This window comes from Bombus vosnesenskii, unplaced genomic scaffold (genome assembly GCF_011952255.1).
Source record: "Bombus vosnesenskii isolate JDL3184/JDL3185 unplaced genomic scaffold, Bvos_JDL3184-5_v1.1 scf7180000016279, whole genome shotgun sequence".
NCBI lineage: Eukaryota > Metazoa > Arthropoda > Insecta > Hymenoptera > Apidae > Bombus > Bombus vosnesenskii.
The window spans coordinates 1,294,014-1,317,842 of NW_022884348.1; the positions used below are offsets into that span (position 1 = coordinate 1,294,014).

Below are 23,829 nucleotides of genomic sequence, written 5' to 3' on the forward strand. Positions count from 1 at the left end.
GATAAAATGTAATTTTATACATTTGATATATCCTCAAGATACGTTATAAAATACATAAAGTGCCCTTTGCAGTTCCTTCTATCCTTCGTAAAATCAAGAAATCATAAAAATAGAATTGTCATTAGAGTCGATAAAGTAAAATTAGCGATTCTTCTATCATTCGAGTGACATGATACTACTGTAATAATAAATAGAATACAAGATATAAGAAAAATCGTAGTAATTTTTCCAATGAAATTTTTCCATTCAAATTTAAATTGCTATCGAGGCACTTTTCTTCTTATTATTATACAAACACGTAAAGCTATTGGCGGAACAAACCAATTCCTTTGCGAATCAAACCTTCTATTCTCTGAAATATATCGATATCACACAGACTGCACAAAAGCTGTTCCTCTAATAAATTGGTCAGTTCGACGCAATCACCGATCATTATCGCTTCCTATACGGTTGTGTGCGATGTCATCCGTTAGACGTCCACGTCTCGATAGCTGCTCGTCGAGCGCTCAAAGGCACCGGAATTAATGGCACCGTTTGTCAATTCAAACGAGCGCCGGAACACCGTGTCGAAGGAACGTTCGATCAACTACTGGACGTCGACCAAGGAAACGGAACCACAGAGTCAACGTCAATCCTCGTTCCAATCTTGACAAACGGTCATCAACTTGAATATTCTAAACGGTACGTACACAGGCTGACAAAGGTATTCGAACACTTACGCGAAGTTATTTTGAATATATGCTATATGTGCTATATATTTTACTCGCATATACTGTTGTTTTATACTGACATATTTTGTACGACATACGGCATGATAGAATCATCATGATCATAGCGGAAACATTTGAAACAAACTGGAAAGTATGCGTGGAAGATACGAGATATTTATCGCAAAATTATTTAAACAGTCCATCGATTGTTTTTTTATTCATTTTTTATCAAGTGTGCGTTTGCAATAAACGCCTTGTAACTTGTACTTGTATATACGTTTGCGGACTCGTTTGCAATGAAATTTCGGAAGGTTATTACATTTCAAAAGCTATACACGCAATATATTTATTCAGAAAAGTTTCCTACGGTAAGTATTCGAATATTTTCGCGCTTTTAATAAACACGGAGAGTCGCATGATACTCGAATAGAACATTCGCAATCGAGACTACTCGAGACTTGAACGAAAGTAGTTGAAGCTTTGCATCGGCATTTCCGTGATCAATCTCGTTTAATGTTGGTCAACGATTCTTAGCTACGGGTCAAACGATTCGAAAACGGGTGTTACATGGTGGAAACGAGGCGAGAGATATAAATAGTACTCTCTTCTCCGAAATCTCGCAAATCCATATGTAATATACATTGATGCACGAATATATTGAACGTTTTAGCTACGAAACTTGGCCAGAGATACTCATGTATAAAAAGCAGAAAAGATCTGACCGATTCATCGAATATAGTACGGTCTTATTATTGTAAAAAAAAAAAAAAAATTAGAGTAGCCAAGAACCGAAACAGACGAACAAATTTGATAGATGGCACAAGTGTATCGAACAGAAACGGTAGATATATTATTCGATAAAATATTCCCTTAAATTTTTCATAACTTTCCTTATGAATTTTCCGAGCAACCCAACGTAATTTTACAAATCAATAGGCATTCTTATCAGAATTCGATATTACTTACTAATTTGTATTATAAATTTTTATCTTTTAACTCCTAAATTCTCCGGTAGATTTAAGCTCCAATTTAAGCTTCCTCGTTTAATAATTTTTATCGAGTAAGGATTAGTTTTTATCGGAGAACCTGCGGGGTTAAAAATTTCGCGCCTTAAATTTTAATCATAACCAATTATGAAATTGAAATGAGATTATCCTTTAAATGAAAAAACGTACTTTACCGATAATGCCGTAAAGAAAGCAAACGCGAACGAATGGCGTTCGATAAATTGCGATCAAAGAGTACAAAAACCTCATTTCCACCATTTTCGTATAAACATTCCGAGAGCTCTAAGATAAACGTTTAAAGGTCTAACGGATGTAAAAAAAAAAAAGGTAAATTATGAAACTTGAATGTCCGAACGTGACAGTGTTTTGGTTAGTGGCTCGCAAGCGTGATCCCTCGCCCTGTTTTTAGTGTGTGCATTGTACGTGTGAATAGTTAGTAGCCTCGCATAAATAGCCAGAAAGCGAATAAATGCATCATCGAGTCGATACATCAAACCAAATTAGTTAACGACAAAGACACAGCGTGAACCTATTGTTGTCGTATCGAAGAAACGGTGCCTGAAACTTTCCCCGAAACCATTGGTGCGCGGTGTTTTTTTTTTTTTTTTTTTTTTTTGGCAGTTGTGTAATCAGCGTGATCTTGGTTAATTAGCATCGTTGACAAATGAAAAGAGAATCTCAGAGTCATCGTTTTCGCCTTTGTTCCAGCATTCTCTGTACGACACCGTTTCCAATTGTCGATTCTCGAACGCAATCTCGCATCGATTACTTTTTTCCTTGTGTTTTTAGCTATATTCTCCTTTTTTCTCTTTTTTTTTTTCTTAATATAATTTTCTTGGGAAGCTAACCGAGCAATCAAATCACGTTACATCGATCGTGATATTTTCGATCGACATAATCCGACTAACGAATATAAGTTCAAGAGATGCTCTAACTAAGGAAGTTTCAAAATCTAATTGTTACTCAGCTTGCCGCATGATCGGCGCAAAAATACGTATCTGACCGGCAAAAACCACTACGAGAACACACTACGCTCTCGAAAGGAAACGAAAAAATGAGGAAAATAGAGATTCAGACTGTTCCAATGGAAACGTGGATACAAAATATCGAGACGAACGAAAACGAGGGGGAGGACAGGAGAACAAAAAAAAAAAAAGAAAAAGAGAATGGTCACTTTCCAGAACAATACACGGTAACCTACCGCAGATAAGCAACTGACGAAACATGCCCAAAAATTAATACGGCATTCACGTAATGTACAATACGTATGTATAAAATGTATATATATATATATACGATATATGTATATATGTGTGTATATATATATGTATACAGATCGACGATCTATACTGAATGCAAGTCTCGCAATAAACTGTAAAAAGGAAAAAGGTCGAAGAGAACGCAAAAATGGCGAACGATGTTTAGACGACACGACGCGACATTCGACTTTGAAAATCGTTTCATTTAAAATTCCTTCCTCTTTTGCTATCTTTTTCTCATTTCTATTATCGGCGGAATGCTTAGTTGGCGACGTGTCGTCGCGACGTCATCTCCGCAGAGATGCTCGTCGACGTTCGACACACGATTCCAACGCTAAATGGAACCGGACAGCGAGCAAATTCGAATAGATACACGAAAACGTAGACGAAAACAATGAGAGGTAGAGAATTTTGAAAAAAGCCAATCTGGTGCAGAAAAATACAATTAACAGAGACAAAAACACAAAGAAACGAGAACAGAAGGAGAACGATTGGAGAATAGAACGGAAAATATGGGGATCCATGAAATCGAACCAGTTGAACGGGCCAAATTAATCAGTTGAAAAATATAATAAATAATTACCAACGTCTGAGGGAAGCATCTATTTGTAAAACGCATGCCCAAAAAATATTTACGGCACACACACACTAATTGTATGAGTCTGCTGCGGCTAAATCCGGCTTCCGCGATTACCTGGATAATCGCTAGAACGAATGTGACTTCCGCGAGTTCGCTTACCCCTCGAGCGCGCTGCATGCGCGCTACCGATTGCGTTAATCCGCCACTCGATTGCCCGATGCTTACATCCTCGCCAATTTCTGCTGGACACCACCTCTAATCGTACGCGATCATTTACCCTTTGCTGTCTGTTTTTAATTTATATTCGATGCTGCGTCCTTGCGCTGGAAATTCAGCGTACTCGTTGATAGAACGAACGACACTGGATTTCAGACGTTTTGTTGCAACGCGATCGCCCGACGATCTACAGCCAATCAATTTATGTATACAATACATAATATCGTTTACGATGAAAGCAAACTAATAGCATACCAACTACTGCTTGTATACGTAATAATATGCAAAATTTCACGTTCTATTACCCTTTCCGGTATAATTCCCGTATATGGAACTCGAGCTCGTAACAAAGCATCGCGAACCCATCTGTTGCCCATACCGCAAACGTATTAGGGAAGAAATTGGCACGCGTTTGACATTCGAGCGATCGCGTGACGCTATGCCGAGTGCTTGCACTTTGTGTACACGATGATATGACCCCTATACCGCACCGGCAGCACGTGGTCACGGCATCTGGTTCAAATGCACACGCAATTAACCGATCCGTTCGTGCCGGAAGTCCATCTGTTTCTGGGACGTTCCGCTTGAAAACCACACGTCGAACACACGCTTCCCGTCACGTTTTCATTACAATCTTTTGTTAGCACGTCTAGAAAAAGAAGCATTTAAATGGATAAATTATATATATATATATCTTGAACTATACCTCCTCTGTGTTAACGAAACTTGGCTCCTTGAATCATATTTCTTAAAGTAGAGATTTACTTATTTTTACTACTACATTTATATTTCACGAAGATTTATTTTGAAACGAATTATTTCGTGACCAAAAATTTGTTACTGTAATAAGAAGTATAGGAAATAATCGTTATTACTATGGCAAATATTAAGCGTAACAATTCTATACGTGAAAATTTGTATTTTGAATTACTTGAATCGTTCTAGCCATTTCAATTTTATGATTCATTGAAACTTTCTACTGAAAATTTAAATCAAGCGGACCTAATTTCTGAATTAGTGAATAAAAGGCTTTAGGAAATTAAAATTCGCGTAGAACATAATTCGATCCCCTCGATAAAGCTACAACTTCGTTCCAACTGAAAGAAAATGCTTCTTCTACCGCGTACTTAACAGTTTCACCATTATGAGAACACCCTGTGAAAACGGTAATTCAACTACACCCTAAAATCAATAGATTTCTGTTACAAGAGCGCTCGCGATTTGTTCGCGACACGTTCGCAAAAATGCAACAAAACGTCATCGAATTACGCGAAAAGTAGTTTCATCGTTTTGAAAAATACCAAAATTTCTTTGCCGTTCTTAAACATCGCGACGTAAGGGCAAGATTGGACCCCGTATGTGCGAGTATCGTGGAAAAGCGAAAGTGCAGGTAGCGCTGCATTTTCGGCATTTTTTCACGGTAATATACATCGACAACCGAGCGAACGAAACGCTTTGGCTGACCGCACAATACGCGCGGCTCGTGCGAATCACAGTGACGTGAACGAGCTTTGGCAAACGAACTGCTCGCTGTATTCCCCCATATTTTTCTTCTTTCTTTCATTTAGCTTTTTTCTGCTCAAACCGATACTCGTGCTCACCACCTGACGTGTATGCGTGTCCATCTGTGCTTGTGTTCGCCGCGTGTCGTCACGTATAGCGATGGGCGTTCGACTCTTTTATTCGCGACCCTCCCACCATCTTAAGAAAATTACGTTCTATTCGAATTTGAAGCGAGTTATTTTTCAACGAACTCAAGTTCGAGCTTCAACCTTTACGAAGAATCTTAAATGGTTTGAAACGTCGGAAGTCTTGAAATGTTGGAATCGAACGTATGCATGCAGCAGTATGAGTATACCAAAATACGTAGTATTCCTGTAGCTTTCTATACCAACGATCTATACCAACATTGTTCTCTGTATTATACTCGGTTCAGCATTGATGCAGCTTCTACCACTACTAGGAAGTTTTCAAACGATTTCAAGACAGTTTGTCCAGACAGCTAACACATTCAAGACTCTGACGGATCATCGAAACGTCAAACAAATGACAATGAAAAATCAAACGATCCCGTTATCGGTTGTCTTACGTTCGAAACTATCGTCGTCAGCTTCAAGCTACGTATTGTATATTCTCAAGCCCATCGCTAACTACTTGACCGATATAGGCGCGCATATATACGTGTATGTGTGTTTGTGTCAGTTTATAGATGCGTGTGTGTATGGAATCGTACACAATATCAATTAACGTGCACAAGAACAATACTGCCACGAGATTGCGTGCAGGGCGGGTTCGTGCAGAGCCGCACGGAGCATTAACAGTGTGACAGACCTGGCTTTAACAGACACAACTTTAGCCCCAACGGCCATGTTCTCTTTACAGTAGATCGGCCCATACACTATGTGGTCCCATACGGGCGGATTATTCGCACGGTCCACAACGTCAATCTGTACCTCCACCGTTCGTGACAAGGGCGGGAAACCCTTGTCTTGGGCCATCGCTTCCAGCTTGTACATCTCACGCTACACCAGACCGCGTGTACATAACAAACGGGAACAAAAAACAAATGGCGTTAGTGTCAGTCGTAATGACTCGTGGCAGTAATTATTTTTTTTTTTTTTTTTTTGTTTGATCTCGGGAGGAGCACGGGAGGACTTCTGTCACGTGTGTTCTCGCTCTCTCTCTCCCTCTTCGCGTGCGGTCTCTGTCTGTTCGTCGTCTGTTTCTCTCTCTCCCATGTTTCAATTTCTGCCTGTTGTGCGCCATGTTTTCACATCCTGGTGTAGCAGTCCTGCTCGTGCGTGATCATCAGTGTCTCTGCCTAGATTCTTGTCCGCCTGTGGACGAAGTCTCTCCTCCCACAAAAGTCATATATCCTGCTCTCTGATTAGCCGCTTTACCGTTCTACCTTACTTATTAGCGCGAGATTACATTCTAAGCAAAGCAGGACTAGCGCCAGCAGGAAGCTGAGTGTGCTGACACCCACGAGGGACGCCAACTCGTCCCTCCAACGAGGAGATCGCTGATCGCTGATGCCCAGCTTCTGCGCCTGCGTGTTTCTGTATCTGGATACACGTGAGGAAGAAGAAACAAATTGGGCAAAATCGTGTATTTCATCGAGGGCACCTCGATCTCTCGCTACATCTTCGCCTACCCTATATACGGATCATCGCGCTAAGGACAATCCGGCATCCGGTTTTCCGAACTCGTACACATCTAGGGATGTTTTCCGCTAAAGTCGTCGGAACCGATTTTCTCGATTCATCAAAAATCTTTTGGCTCCAATTTATATTCCATTGAGATTAAATTTTCCACGCTCGCAATATAGACGAACTCAGTGCGATTCGATTTGTCAATGATCTCTTGAAAATCGGTTCCGTCGAATGATAACAATTAACATAAGTAAGGGATAGATAGTAGTGGTAATAGTATAGTAATGGTAGTAGTAGTTGTAGTAACAGTAGTAGTAAGTAGGTAGTAGTAGTAGTAGGAGTGTCCGACCAATCAGCGATCTACCGCGCCGTGCTTAACCATACATGCTTCCTCTCCCGTCAAAATACATCATGTACGTGTGAAAATAAACAGGAACGAAGAAATACACTGAGAGAAACCAAAGTGTACACAGAGAGACGTAACGATACGAACCGATCGAAAGATACACAGAACGTGAAGCTATATGATAGGTATAAGGTGAACGTAAGTGGTACACAGTGAACGTATGGCGAAAGAAAAGCATCAGAGGGAAACGGAAAGAGACGATAATCAAGAGAGACAGAATGATACAAAGAAACGAAAAAGAAAAAAATGGGAGTAGCACTGTATGGCACGGCACGGCATGTCACGTGTCTTGTCTCGGTCATGTCGTAGCATACAAACCTGGCTTTCACCGACGTCACTACAGTACCCACTGTGACATTTTCTTTGATGTGAATGGGGCCGTATACATTCGCATCCCACACAGGTGGTTTATTGTTTCTGTCTACGACGTCTAACTCAACGTCCACGTCTGCGTGCAACACTTGCATCCCTCTGTCGGAGGCCCGTACTCGCAGGCGATAGCTGTCACGCTAGTGGCAAAACATTGGGCCGTCAACTCACAGGACATTTTTTCAGGATTGTTGTTGGCGGATTTTTGTTTATTTTTTTTTTTTTTTGGTTCATTTTTTCTGTTTGTTCCTGCATTTTTCTTTCAGCTGTTTTTTGTTTCTTTTTTTTACATATACATCTATGTATATTATTTTTGATTGGCGATTAACGAGAGATAAGTCACTCGGTGGCGAGCGCGGTTAACGTGGTCGTCGAGGACGACCCGAAGGGTATCTCTTAATCGCAAAATGAAACGAAAGAGATAGAAGAAAGTGAAGGACCATGTAGTCTCGAGGGGATCCGTTTTATCTTACATTTTTGTTTGTGTATGTGTTTTTATTTTTTCGTCTTGTTTTTTTTTTTTTTTTTTTTTTTTACTATTCCAGACCTCTTTTTATCGAAAAACTCGTTTAGAGGTATTCTTCCACGCGTCTGCCAATCTGTGATTTACCTGAAAATTTCTAGCATTATCGAATCAGTTCTGGGTAACCCTGACGCTTGCTGTGTGATAAAAATGATTCGCATTGGAAATTTTCGCGCTAATTTCACGATTAGTCTCTAGAAGGAATTTTATAAAAGATACTTACCTATTGTTATTGTTATACAACGATGAATATGAATGTTCGATATATAATTTTACTTTAACTCGAATGTTCGTACGTACAGCTTCTTTAAGATTCATTCACGATTACTTTGAAATCACATTGAAAAATCTGAAGTTTTATATGCCGATAACGTTCTTTTCTTAATTATTTTCTTTCGTTACAATTTTCTGTTACAGTTAAATGACCGGGTATTATGAATTCATAAAAAAAATATATAAATTTAGATAATTTTTTAATGCTTAGCATCCTTAAAAAATGTATGGTAAAACGTCTAAACAGGAATTAAAAAAATGTCCAATAAATCAAACTTGACGCGATTCTCATAAAATTTCCAACCCAATGATTCTGTCGATCGATCCGGAAAAGCTTCAGCGAACACGTTATCGGCAATACTTTACAATAAAGAGGTCCTTCACCTACGGATACACTCGAGACTAGGATAATAAAAAAAAAATAAAAAGCGCGATGACGCAGATACAAATAGAGAGCGATATAAAAAAAAGAAACAGAGTGACGTCTCCGAGTGACAATTAATAATCACAGAACAACGATAGAGGTGAACGAAATAATCGAAACAATCGAAATAATCGAAATAATCGAATTAATGGAACAAATCGAATTAATTGAAATACACATTGATTTAATTAGAACGGAAATGCGCTCTAGTATTATACCGTAACTCGATACTTATATTCTTTGGCTTCTTTGTCATGTTTTCGTATTTCTTTTTATCGTTACTTTTTTTTCTGTCTTTTTCTTGCGCCGATATAACAATGATCGTCGTATCATGTTATACCCACTCGTGGTGTTCTCGATGCAAAGTGTGAAACACAAGAATGTAGTTCCTACTTACTGGAAAACAGCCCTTTTTTTTGTCATCATCAAATCCGAAGAAAGTAAATGGTGCAATGAACACAAACATAAACAATAAGAAATTCAAATTAGTTCCTTTACGAAATCAACCAATGCAGGCATTTGCATGCAAGCAAGAATGCGTTTAAAGAGGCATCAGGAGGAACAGGGTAACGTGAGAAAGAAAGATTTTAGATCAAGAACACCGGAGTTACAGAGAGAAGGAAAAAAAATTATGACGACCCCTCGTCTGATTCTTTCGTTTTTTTTTAACGACACTCAAAAACCGATGGACGTTTTTACCGTGTATTTTTTTTTTATTTTATTTTACTATTTTTTCGTTACGTTGCCTCGTCGAGTGTGTTTATAGATCTGCATTATTCCGTTTTTATATATATATATATATTTTGTCTGTTTCGTTACGACAGTGGTATGCCGCCCCAATCACAGAAGAAAAAATGTCACACCACGGACAGATTTCTTACGGTTTTATTCGTTATTGCACTCTCGGCAAAAAATGTCTCTCGTTTCTTTTTTTTTCCGGTTTTATTTTTTTTGGCTCATTGTCAGTCACGTCGTGGTTTGCGGGGAGCACAGAGGATGAAAGTGAGGAAGCGTCGGACGGACAAAAGGGGAGAAAACTTCACGAAAAATAGTACAAAATGCAAAAGAACACGCGAAAGGAAAAGCAACAAAGAATTGCTCCGTGTACAGAGAACGTAAAAAATACAAAGATCAAAAGGCATCCTTCAATGTACTTTCTTTTCTTTCTTAACAAAATGCAAACGTTAAAAATTACATCTTTCGCTGATTTAACTTCATGAATATTCACAAAGAGAATCAGAGAAAAAGAGAAGTTTCACAAATCGTATAGAAAACAAAATGCACGAAACGAGAAGTTCAAGGAACAAAAATAAACGAAAAAGGGAAAATTTAGAATGAAACAGACCGAAAAAAACGTTCAAACGAAAGAATACGAGAAACGGAGTGAAAGAAAGATCTAGAGGGGGAGGAGGAGGGGGGGAGGGATAGAGAGAGAGAGAGAGAGAGAGATCAGAGTTCCTGTAAAGGAATCAAAAACACATTCATATAAAATATTGCAAGCATTTTCAAAAATTGTTTATGTCTGATGCACCACAAAATGCGTAGAGGTTGAAGTACACCGTACGTGGGGCTCAAAAAATGTCGTTCCCACCTGCTCCTGGAAGTTCAAAAAACATCACTTCCCTTTTGAAAAACATTCACATTAGTATTTTAAGTTAAGGAGAATTAATTAAAAGGTAATTAGTTGGGTCTCGTTCGTTTCCCTTCCTTTTGCTCTGTTATTCGATCGTTTCCTTCCCGGTGTCGTTTCTCCGCGGCGCTCTGTGACGCGTATACAAAAAAGAGAGAGAGAACAAAAAGAAAGAGTACCATGATTAAAAAAAAAAAGAAAACACGCAGACAGTCTTTCTCCGTGGCTAAGGTTGGATAATGAAAAGTGCACACGCTCGTTTGTCACGAGTCGTTTGGCCCGGATCGCGCAACTCGAAACCGCGCCGCGATTCACCTTTACTCTTTTCTTTTTTCTTTTCGTAATTGAAAATATTCCGATGAATCGAAAATAATCGCGAACGGGAAACAAGAATTTAAGTGAAACAAAAGCACGGGAAGAAAAAACACGAATCTTTCTGAACGATCGAAAAATAAAAACGTCGAGAAATGTGTTCTTTTCTCGCTTTTTCTTTTCTTTTCTTCCTTTCATTTTTTTTTTTTTTTTTTTTTTGTTATCAAGCGAACGTTGAAGGAACAACAGAAAAAAGAAACAGATCGAACGAAAGTGATCAAGAGGAAATAAAAAATACTTATGTAAAATAAGGAAAAAAGATAGAATGACGTACGTTGACAATCGACACGGCGATGAACAAAACTTGGAGATAAGAGGTGTTCGGTAGCTCGATTGGAACTTGTTTAAAAGGTACTCGCGCCGCGAGCATGTTCTCGATAGAAAGAATGAGAGAGACAGAGAGAGAGTGTTCTGTTGCGAAAATAGCCCGAACGGTCGATCGATTCAGGTACATGAAGCGTTTGAAGGAAATCAGGCATAGCTAAGTATTTACCATAGTGAACACATTGTGCATATCAATGGGAATTAAAAAGTTCTATACATGTGCCGTAAAAAGGAAACTCATTTCGTTGCATATTAGTGATAATTAGAGAAATAATTGCCGACCAAAACGTATATTAGTATACAATTTATCCGATCAGCAACAAAACGGATTCGTGTTAAAGAACGTAAGTCAACGTAAACGTACAATATAGAGATATATATCGGCAGAAGGTGTACACTCACAAAAAGTTTTGTATTTATATCATATAAATATAAATATAAATATATCTATATATCTATATATATATTTCTTCAATATACACACACACGTATAAGTATCCTTTATGGTACATATACGTGTATGTGTATATCGTAAATTTGGGCATATCTAATGATAATATTGGAGAACGCCACGTGCATTCTCGGCTTATTAATCAGTTCTTCGTTGACATCATGAAACTTGCGCTTAGTTTTTCTTCCTTGTCGTTTTTTCCCTTCTTTGTTTTTTTTTTTTTTTTTACGATATAATACCATCGTTGTATGAAAATACGTTATAATGTTCTAATACCGTACATTTATGTCGATAAATATTTGTAAACGCGATCGAAGCATAAAAGGTGATCGTTGATAGACGCAGCTCGAAGAACCGGATGTTTCTTGCTCGAGAACACACGGTGGTCCTCCAGAGAACGATTGCTGTTGTTACTGCTAAAGAGAGTCATATATGTAAATTTTCATTAACGAGAATACTCACGTCTAGGGGCTTCTTTAAGACGATCCAACCAGACTCTGGTTGAATCTCAAAGTACTCCAATCCTTGTTCATTGTTAGGAGAGCTCAACGAATACGTTATGGCACCGTTATTATCGGCATCCTCGTCCGATGCCGATACTCTAAGAATGTTTGTTCCGATACTGGCGTCCTGTTTTACATTCTCTACGTATCGCTGAAAATAGATGAGAATTCATTTGCGGATTTATAAACGAGGAGCTGGTTTCTATGAAAGATAGATTCCACGTTTAATCATTAAGAGATTTACACTGGGAAAAATTATTTCTATGCATATTAATTTGTAGTGTTATTTCTTTTATAAGCAGAAAGATTTTTCTCTAAAAGTAAAAATGAAACATCGTAACTACATTACCGTTAAAGTAAGATTTAAATTAAATTTAAATTAAAAACTTAATAGAAATTTTGTCTTTAGATAAAAACATGCAACGTCTCTTTTTTTACAAATATTCGTTTAGATGAAATAAAATGAAGAATTGAACATATATAGGAGGAGAAAACAAAAATAGAAATAGACTACTTTATAGAGAGAAAACAATATAGTTCACGATTTCCATGAAATTTCTCTGTGATAATTTCCAGATTAAATGGCACATACTTGCACAACAAAGCATCAGATGTTAATTTCATAAACGAGAAGGGAAAGAGAAAAGACTGACATGTGGCGAACGAATAATATGCAAACCACGAAGAGATCCTCTTTCATTTGTTTCGAGCAAGAGTCTGTTAATTTATTCCGAACAGCTATTCCGGCGCACAAAGTGCAAAATGGCCCGGTCAAGCATCTTTTGCATTTCCTTCGAACGTGTCCCTTTGTGTACCGCCATAGTCAATGCTTGAATTTCAAAGGGCATCAAGTGCCGCAATACCACTACGCGAAAGGCAATTTTCTCTTCTTTAGTTTTTAGCCCGCCCACCCTCGCCTCTCGTTTCGCAATGAATATCCGCTGATATTTTGCTCCGACGATGAATATCAGGAAATTGTCCAAATGAGACACGGCACAAATACAAATGAAACGAAACGTCAAACATGTACTTGCTACTAAAACATTCGCATATGTCGAAAGGAGTGCATATTTATCCGCTTCTAACCTGATTCTTCTCTCACAGTTTGATAATATTCTGATAATACAATTAATCTATAGCTTAATTACGATCGAGACTAATTACTTTAAAAAATTACTTTAAAATTTAAAAAGAGGATATTTTGGGACTAACTTTTAGAATCTAGCAACGTTTAACTTTTGACTTTTTAAATTTACTACTTGTACAGCGTATGTTGCTGTAAAGGTCGAGAAATGCGAATTATGTTCTCTACTTGTGGCCGTTGATCAGTCTTATTAATATTTAAGAAAAAGTTAATTTCGAAATATCTTTTACAGCCTAACAACTGTAATCCTTTAATTCTTCAATTTAAAATACATCCTAACGTAAATGTATTACTCACGATTAGAACATAAGTATAAATTGAAAGTATAGAAGTATTTTTAACGATCAAGTTTATCAGTCTTCCATTCGAAGACATTTGATTGAAAGAACTGTCTATTAAGACTTTCTGTTTGAAAATTCAATCATTAAATGTTACTGCGTTTTCCTTTCTTCAAAAATTGGAATTAATAACATTACATTCTCTAATAAATCCTTACTTATAATAACGTTAATAACCGTTTGATAGTCTCGCCTTTAGAATGCCCTCCGTTCCAAGTTGATATGAAATGTAATTTTCTAGATATCGGGATTTTAACTGTCGAATTTCTCGCTCGCACGTTGCAACTGACCTGCCCCAAGCACCTGCATCGCACTGTGATCAGCGATGTGGAGTCAGCAATTTTTTTGCTATCACATACTACTCGCAACGTACACATTTTCAAAGAATAAAGTAGGTCATGCCCGAATGAACGATACGACAATATGAACGTTATAAACGTAGTTTTTAAAACGTAATATCTGAGAAACTAATTGAAATATCGAAACGAAACAAAACACAAAGCAAGAGCTCGCCTTCGGCTATCTTTCGAAATGCTTTACGTGAAAATTTTCGTTATTCTTCTGGCTGTTTTCTGTATTTACTTCTGTATTTATTTCTGCGAATGTAATTAGAGTTGCTTTATAATGATCGAAAAGTAAATCAACAATTTAAATTTTTACAGAGATTTTGAAATATGATGAAAAAATTCGTTTGGTTTCTTAAATTGTGTAATGGTGTTCATTTTGTAAATTATGTACATTACGCAAGTAATACTTATAGTTTTTTATACTTTTACTCACCTGACGATCGAACAGTGGTGGGTTATCATTAACATCGGTGATTTCAACAGTGAAGGAGCAAACACCTTCCAAGGAAGGTTCACCCTGATCCGTTGCTTTAACGGTAACTGATACAAATTTGCCATCATCGCCTTCACGATCAAATACCTGAAAATATCAAAGTAGTTTTAATAAACTCTGATAACTTTAATTCCTTAATTCTCCAATTCGTTAATTTACTAAATTATTACTTTTCGTAAAAGTTTGGAAGCCGTTCTACGCTCGTATTACTCTCAAACATAAAAAACGTATTTTCCAATTTTATATCACAGAAAAAAGAAAAAATATAAAACATTTCGTAACGCTATTAATCGACTTGCACAAACATTCGCAATACTCGTCAATACCTACATCCATTTACCATAAATTCTCTAATCAACCAACTTAATAGCAAAATATACCTTATTCGTCAAAACTTGTCCAGTCTCTTCGTCGACGGTGAACTTGGTTCCCTTCTGATTCGGTTGCTGTACGATCGAGTATTTCACTTGTCCATTCACTCCCTTATCTTCGTCAGTAGCTTGAACCTTGATTACGGTGCTACCATTTGGCGCACCTTCTTCGACTTTCGGATTGTACATGCTGCATTCCTTGAAAACTGGTTTGTTATCGTTCACGTCAGTAATGAAGACCACGACAACAGCTGTGCTGGTGTGTGTAGTGGTTTCTCCATTGGGGCAACAAGCACCGTCGTCGAGAGCAGTCACGTTCAGCTCGTATTTATCTCTATCCAAAGAGATCGCTTTTCCATGGAGACGAATCACACCGGTGATCTCCTCGATTACGAACTGGCCGGATGTGGTATTACCACCGACGAATCGGAACCGAACATTGTCGCCGTCCTTGTCGGAAGCGACGACAGTTGTGACCAGCGTGTTAGGTCCGGCGTTCTCGTCCACGTTTGGCGTGTACACCTGCTGCGAAAACTTTGGTTCCTCGTCGTTCTTGTTCTTCGTATATATACGGACTGTCGCCGTGCCAGTTTTCGGTGGTTCACCTGGAAACGTAATCGAATGTTAGAAGAAATAATACGAGAATGGAGAATGAAAATAATATGAAAAGAACGGGTACATAAATTGGGCCAAGAACGATATGAAGAAATGATATGCTTGCAAATGAGGTATCAAGCTCTACGCTCTACGAAGAGCAAAGAAAACACTCCTTACAAAAATTGCCTTGAAAATTTAGCGCGTTATGCTTTTAGCGTGTTCCTTGCAAAAACACCAGAAAAGGTAATACGTATTTCTATTATCGATAACTGCTAAACAAAACGTGGCTGAAAATGTAAAAAAAAAAAAAAGATGAAAAAGAAACATTCTGTCCTGAAAGGGTTGAAAAATGGATGATTATGCTATTTATAATACATTTTTATTCTTTTCTTCGTTTCAAACTGAAATAACGAGAACATAAAAGATAGAAGTTTTATTGAATTTCTGAAAGATGAATCCACGCATTAAAGTGTCATCAATCTCTTTACTTACTAAATCTACTTTACGTACTATAACTGCGGAATATAAATAGAAAATTCAATCTTACTTTTTCAAGTTTCATCCCGTAACATTTATAAAAGACAAATAAATACAACCGCAATATTTTAGTAAAAGATTAAGAAATCTAGGAAAAGTACATAGTGAACTAAAGGGAACATATACCTTTGTCTTTGGCGGTAACTACGAATTCGTAGTAAGCATTGTTGTTATCAGCGTCCAGCTGTTTATTGTTAACAATGATCCCACTCGAGTCCACGCTGAAGTGGTCGTCCGACACCAGATACTCTATTTCCGCGTTTGCACCAGAATCCGCATCGGTTGCTTTCACTTTCAGTATACTTGTGCCTAACGATATGTCCTCGTCCACGTTGTGTGCTTGATAATCAGGCAATTCGAATTTCGGTGCGTTATCATTTACATCCGAAACCCGTATGGTTAACTGGAAAATTATGCGACAATTTGAACAACGACCACTCGATCAAGTCGACGATTTGATAACAATTTCTCGCTGTCCTAGTTTTCTTTACATCGCCGGTCTACTATATGAAAGAGTTGTGATTAAAAAATCCTCCAAATACCGGTTTATAGTAGGAAATTCAAAGTAGAAAACTGATAATACGTAATTTGATCGTTTAACGAAAAAATATTTCTTTTCTTTTACAAGCGCTCGGTTCTCTATTGAAATATCTTTTATTTATGTATCGTTTGTTCCGCTAAGTAGCGTAATTTTTTATCAAGTAAAGTAACGACACTTTCATCCTGAAAAATAGTCCTCATCTCGAGTACAATTTTACAGATATCCCGGATTGTAAATAACATTTATTCGAATGCAAAGAGACGCAGATATATTTACCTCGACTGACGTGGAGAAACCACCAGAATCTTCGGTAGCTGTGACACTAAGAGAATAAATGTGTGGTTGACGTAGATCTTCGAAGTCTAATTCTTTCGCCAATTTCACAATGCCAGTGGTTGGTCCGATATTGAATGTTCCCGCTGCACCTTGTCCTTGTGCCTTCAGCGTGTACCGAATTTCACGATCGGCGAATGATTTTGCTTTCACCGATATGATACTGAAATAAAATAATTCCCCGTGACCTTGAAAGTGTGGAATAACTACAGTATCAAATCAAGTTGCAGGATAGGTATTATATCTATTTCCTCTCGTAAGTCCATACGTGAAACGAGTTAAGCGAAAGCATCGGCTGCACAGCAAAATTTGAAAAGCGTTCAACTTACTCGGAATCCTTCTTCTGGTTTTCCGGTATTTCAGCTTCATACGCCGTCATGTAGAACTGCGGCGCGCGTTTTCCACCTACGATCGATAAACGCTCCTCAGGAGTCGACTGAAAACGCCTCTCATCTATACGACCGTTCTGATCCTCCGCTTTCACGTACAGAACGTATTCCATGTCCAGCTGAAAAAGATCGGTCCCTCGGGTGCGTACAACGCCGGATCGCTCATCTACCTCGAAACGGCCTCCAGCTGCAAAGTAAAACGCGCACCATTTATTTTTCAACTGGATAATTTTATGGCGATCGACATTGAACGGGAGGGATTGAATGATTCACGCGGAATTTTCATGGATATTTCATGGAAAGCGATCCCCGTGGTAACTAGCACCCTTGTCGCAAATCATCGTCAATTTTCTACTTATTATATACCTTTCTCAGTCTTTTCGACTATTTTCCTATTTTTTCTTTTTTTTTTTTTTTGTCTTTTATTTTTCTTTTCCTCGAGAGTTGAAATCGTAATGGTTGAATCTTTTATTTCCTTCCCCTAATGGATCTGTAGATTTTATAAAACTTTTTATCGCGTTATTTCTATCATCATTGTTTTCTTCTCCAACTCTTATCAACGAGATAAAATTTTAGTATTCAACGTTACAGAATTTTACATTTCCTGGTTTCATGGAATTTTTCGCCGTTACTTGTTTTACAAAGATAACGTTGTCCGCTATCAAGCCTTAATTAAAAGTTATTTCATTCCATAGAAAATTCATATATACCACTTTATCTCACGATACGGCGTACGTAATTACCACATCGTTACAAAACTAAGAAAATACTCGTTAATGTCTCGTTGTATCTATTCTGTAAATTCGTCGGTATCATAGATACGTCGGGAGATACAGTGTGCGGTAAATACGTACGTAATCTTCGATGGATACTATTCGCTGTTTTGAGTATCCTTAGGAAGATCTGTACCTACATCGCATGCACGGCTACATACTTCTCCCTATACTTTTACGAACACGACAGCCGTGATAAATTATCTTCCATATATTTTCCCACGATCCACGGAATCCTCCGGTGAACTACTCAAAGCGTCGAACGATTAAGAAACTTCGCTCGCAATATCGATTACCCGTCATAATTTCCCTTCGCAATTATGGTATTACACCATATACGGCGGAGTAATTCCCAGTTATACAAGCGTTACAGGCTAGATAATTGCGTTCAATCGAAATGCACGTAACGTTCGAGCATTTCTACGCTGAGTTTTCACGGCTCGATTGGCAACGTTATGGGTTATACACGTTAATATCCAATTCATACGTACTTCGATCTCGTACGATGAAATAGTGAATATTGCTGTCGGTGTCAGGATCCCTGGCTTGAAGGGTAAACACGTGAGTATTCGGCGGTGCATTCAGTTGTACGACCGTTTGCATTGGTAGAGGCCGATTTATGAAGTACGGTGGCTCGTCGTTAACGTCCTTCACGTTGATAATGACACGCTGATTGTCCGTGTCTGTAATCATCGATCGGTTATTGATACAGCTTGGCAATGGTGACCTCCCATTGACAGAAAACGGTAGACAGTGTTCAAAGGCGGTGACCGAATACCATTTGACGTTATCTTGTCCGACGCTTTGACCTTTGGCCTGTTAAATCTAACGCGAGCCTTCAAATGAAATTGCTCTGTATATAGGCGGTATATTCAATTCTAGTACGATATTCTATTTCAGGTGTAGGATAAAACAAGCTTGGCCCTACGTTTTCCAAACGTTTCAGTCGTTTCGAATTACTTGATATTGGTATTACGAAAATCGATACATTGGATCGATGGAAATGTTTGTGAATGGATTTAGCGTGATAGTGATATAAATTTGCAAGTGCAATTATGTGCATGATACGCGTAATATGCAAAGATATGTGAAATATTTAAAGCAGCGAGTTAGAACGTGTATTGGTTAAGATAAATTTGTTCAGATTTAATTGAATTTAGAAAAATATGAATTTGCATAGACGTCCGTAATCCAATTGCGACTGATATGAAAAGATTAAAATAGGAAATTTGTTCTTCTTTTGCAACGATACTGTGTAAATATCGTAAATATTGTATTGTGCAGTTTAAAAGATATTACGCTTACATCGTGGAGAAGTTAACGAATTCTGACGACGCGACACGACGAACAGATTTTTAGAAAATTGGTCCAGAACGGCGTTAAAATCTTATCTATAGGCCGAATTGCTATAGCGTCAAACATTCTGTCACTAAAGCTTCCATCAGGAGAGGAATTCAGTTTATTAAATTACATTTTCCTCCGTCATCGCTTATAAACACTGTCGACCCAGCGAAACAGCGCTCTACGTAGCAAGCTCTATAATTTGAATCAGCGTCTAATGCATGAAAATATAAGATCGTTCCATTCTACGCGAACTACTAAGCTACCAAAGCTGTTTCGATTCATATACGAGGTATAGATAAAAATTGTCCGATTCTAGTTTTATACCCTTCTTTTGCCGATTCGAATGAAAATATTTTACCATCTCAATTTTGAAATACCTCAAAATATATCACTCTTGAAGCAAACAAAACTTTCGATCGCAAGTATTTCAATTTAAAGACACATTCTGTTCCGACATAGTATGAAACTAAGAGCGTAGAATTTTTATCGTCTCCTAGTACGTCTGTCTTTACACCAAGTACACGCAAACGTACGATTGTAAGAAAAAATATAAAAATAAGCATGACACGTGTGCCTACTTACATTGAAATCCTGTGGAAGCCGAGAATGCGGGAAAGAAAACATTCGTTATTAGTAAGAGTGACACAAAAGCACAGATAACTAAAGTGCGGATGCACGGCAAGAAATACCTTTGAGTTTCCTGCTAGCTGTCATAATTAATAGATCGTGGTCTATTCAAACAGACGGGGTTGAAACAAAAGAAAAAGGAAGAGGAAGTAGAACAAAATTAAAATGTGAGAACGATGTCTGCATTATACTGGAAACTGTGACAACGTAATAATTTCGCGAGCAAGCCGCGTTACTAAATAACGTTAACGTACCGGAATACGACGTAATTTAATTCCTTCCGGCCCCTTCATGCGTAACATGCGCCCAGCACATTTTTCCCGGTGAAACTGTAATTATCGCTCGACCCCAGTGTACGAACCGCACGTTCGAACAATTACCCGTTCCGAAAGGAAATTGTATCCACGTGCGAGCAAAGAGCAAAGAGCAGAGAGCTTCACGCCGGATGTAAACTTTCGATATTTCTTGCCGTGCCTCGTATTGTACAGCTTCTGACCATCGAATCGGATCCATGCGCAAAAATTCTACTTTCGCAATTACGATGCTATGTCGAAAATGAGAAATCGTCTTGCGTTCATTGCCTCAATTATTATTGATCGCGTGGACAATCGTAATTAATTTAACATTAGGATTATCAAATGGTCTTTTACGATTACCAAAACTATACAGGCGCTTTTGTATTAAATTAATATTCACTTTTGTTCAGATAGAAACATCGCTATACACGTATATCCAGTAATTTGTCATTGTACCATTTTAATTAAAATTACCTATAATATATTTAGATACGTATTAATCAAACGTTGTTTCGAATCTCACTAAACCTGCCGAAAAGTTCCCTTCTTTTCTTAAAGATGTGACTTAAATAAACTTTTACACGTAGAATCTTACCGGTCTTAAAGTATACACCACGTATATCTATAACACTTCGGTAATTAATAAACTTTCGTATTAAAGTTTCCACGCGTTTCTCAATTTTATTAGAAGAATGAAAAATGTTAGAAGTTTTAAGTGGTCCTAATTCGACGGCCAGATGTTGTATCGTATTACTACTTTCGCGAGATCGATCGATTAAGTGTATGATCGTTTGGCGTGCACTATTTCTAAGAAGCGAGGGACACCTTCATCCGCTTTGAAAGAAAATTCGCAGAAGGAACGAGAATAACCGAGGCAACAGTATAGACGATGAGAAGGCGAATGCTCCATGTACGGTGTGTTCGAAGGAAAAATGTCGAGTAGAAATTAAAATTGTACCGTGGAATGGACACCGCATGTACGATGGATACCGCGAACACCGTTCTTCGGCCACGGGGCGAATAACAAAATAAAGATTAATTAAGAGAAACAATATGATACTTATAAAAGATTGAGAAGAATTCAATCAGAAAAATTAAATTTCGTAGAGAGTGATTCTGAAACATGGGAAGAAATCTAGCATCTTTTTTTTTACTATCATCTCTTTTTGGTTCCTTAATCTTTAAAGTGACTCATAAGTAATAATTCATCATCAAGTATCATACGTATATCTTGATCTTTTATTATACGGTTTAATTCTCTCAAACAATAATCTTATAACATTTCTAACATAATTTTTTGTACTATTATTTCTTTCGTCACTCTCTAGCCTTAAAAGCTTCGTTTTACCAGAAATGAAAAACAAATGAAGAAATCTAAACGATATACGATTATTTAGACAAATTCGCGAAGAAATATCTCGAGATATCGTTAAAAGTACCTTACGCGTCTTAAATAATTTACCTGTGTTCGTAATAGTCACCCAAAAATCAATGGTCTTTTCCGATCCCAGCTCCTCGTAATCCCATTTTTGTTTGACTATAACCGAACCATTCGAGTCTACCGTGACCCACTTATTCTCATCCCTGATCTTGTACGTCTCTTTCTCATTCTCCTTTTCCAAATAAAACGCGATTTTTCCCTCGACGTCGCCGTCCGCTTCCGTGAAGTCCACCTTCTTCGTAGGCCTAACAGCTCTCGTCACCCTTCTCTTCTGTATTCTATGTACCTCCACCTCCGTCGAATCGGACGTTAAAAATCTTACGACGACCTTGGCCGGTTTCTCTGTCGATCGACTCGGGCTACGCACATCGTGGGCCTCCACGATCACCACGCATTCGCTGTTCTCCTCCATGGTAATTTCCGGTTCGCCAACGAGCATCAGTTCCCCGGTCTGTGGCACGACCACCAGTAGGCTGCTCGGTGTAAGCAATTTGTACGCGACTTTGTCACCGTCAGCGTCCTTCGCCGCCACCTTGCCCACGGTGGAGAATCGTTTCCAGCCAGGAAGAGCGACGGAATTCTCGTTAATACCGTTCGAGCTGGTCGGTCTGATCTCGAACGTGTACTGCTCCTTTTCGAACACGGGACTGTTGTCGTTCTCGTCCAACACGTGCACCAGGCCGTTGATTTGCGAACTGCTTAGCAGATAGCCGTCAGAAGCGTGGATCACGACCGTGTAAAGCTTCTTAGTCTCTCGATCCAGAGGTTTTGCGGTCACCACTCTGACGCCCTCCTTTTGGCTGTTCAACGTCAAGTTGAATCCCGTTTGATTCGAATCCTCCTCTTTCAAGGCGAACGGTCTGTCGCCTGTCTCGTCCGGCAGAATGGTATAATGAACCGGAAAGCTCCCTCGAGCCCTTAGAACAGGGAAACCGTCGATCAAGGTGCCCGCGGCAGAATTCTCTGCAACCTCTCCCTCGCCCAAGTGATCGTGAGAGAAGGTGATCATATTTCTGCGATTAATTACGTAGAGATGAAGGAAATGCGTTTCGGTGCTGTTGGCCAATTCCTCCAGTACGATAAGGTTGACTGGTCGATCGACCAACGGCGATAAATCGGACGTGGTCATCACCAGACCGTTCCCGAGCACCGTGAAGAACTTGGAAAAATTGTTCTCCATTAGATGAAAGTTCGATGGCCGTTTTGTGTTGAATAGCGTCACTTCGTAGCCCGGATAGACGTCATGAGGCAGAACCACCACTTTATCGCCGTCCACCGACACCGTGGTCACCAGCAGGACCGCGACCACGAGTATACGCCACATCGTGCTGCCTCTTGTCCGCTCCTCTCTCAGTTTCTTCGCTGTTTTACTAAAGCATGAGTGCTGACACCACCTGAAATTTGACGAGATACGGTGGAATTAGTCGAGGTGTTCCGGACAAAGTTTTAAATGGTTTCTACGTTATGAATCGGAGGTAACTTTCCTTTCATTTATCTATGATGGAACGTACGTTAAATATAAGAAATGGTACAGCATAATTCCGCTCGTATCGAAACGTCGTTCTGAAACTAAGAATCTGCTTTAGAATCTAATTTTGTTGGAAATATGATTTCAATTGAATCGGCAATAACTTATTATGGTGATCGATGCGATTGTAAATAATCGAATGAAGAGAAGGATCGAATTATCGAACAATCGTTTTCTCTGCGATCGAAATATTTGATTTGTCAGCAGCTTTCGAAATTCGTTGGGATTGAGAAAGATCGATCGTCGTTTATGTTGCGAAAATTGCGCGAGAAACGAAGCTCGGCAATCCCGAAACGACGATAAATTATTTCGTCGACTATAATCCACTGGCTGATTTAGATTTATGCCTCCCTTTAAACAGTTCGCGCGTATACGTCTACACGACCGCATCGTCATCCATGTGACGATGACAACACGAGCATCGTCATAATTAAAACGTAAATGATTTATTCGTGTGATTGCATAATATTTGTTTGGTTTGTTATAAGTCAAGGATTTATCGAATATTTTTATTTTAATTGCGTCGGCGTA

The 23,829-nt window shown here is 38.6% G+C and overlaps 1 protein-coding gene across 2 annotated transcripts in view; it reads right to left on the reverse strand.

The window, feature by feature from the left end:
• Positions 1-23,829, reverse strand: part of LOC117242895 (neural-cadherin-like) — a 60,776-nt gene that overhangs the window by 1,319 nt on the left and 35,628 nt on the right. The window contains exons 2-11 of one of the 2 annotated variants that reach the window (XM_033509953.1): positions 21,792-23,164; positions 21,288-21,332; positions 18,554-18,745; positions 17,230-17,476; positions 16,844-17,063; positions 16,153-16,429; positions 14,902-15,497; positions 14,462-14,608; positions 12,159-12,350; positions 9,721-10,516 (exon numbers count right to left, since the gene is read on the reverse strand). In XM_033509953.1, the coding sequence (XP_033365844.1) occupies positions 10,436-10,516; positions 12,159-12,350; positions 14,462-14,608; positions 14,902-15,497; positions 16,153-16,429; positions 16,844-17,063; positions 17,230-17,476; positions 18,554-18,745; positions 21,288-21,332; positions 21,792-23,094 (3,300 nt within the window). In that variant the 5' untranslated portion in view covers positions 23,095-23,164 and the 3' untranslated portion in view covers positions 9,721-10,435. Of the gene's footprint in view, positions 1-9,720; positions 10,517-12,158; positions 12,351-14,461; positions 14,609-14,901; positions 15,498-16,152; positions 16,430-16,843; positions 17,064-17,229; positions 17,477-18,553; positions 18,746-21,287; positions 21,333-21,791; positions 23,165-23,829 lie in introns of those variants that run through there. The other variant, XM_033509954.1, reaches the window with a different exon arrangement.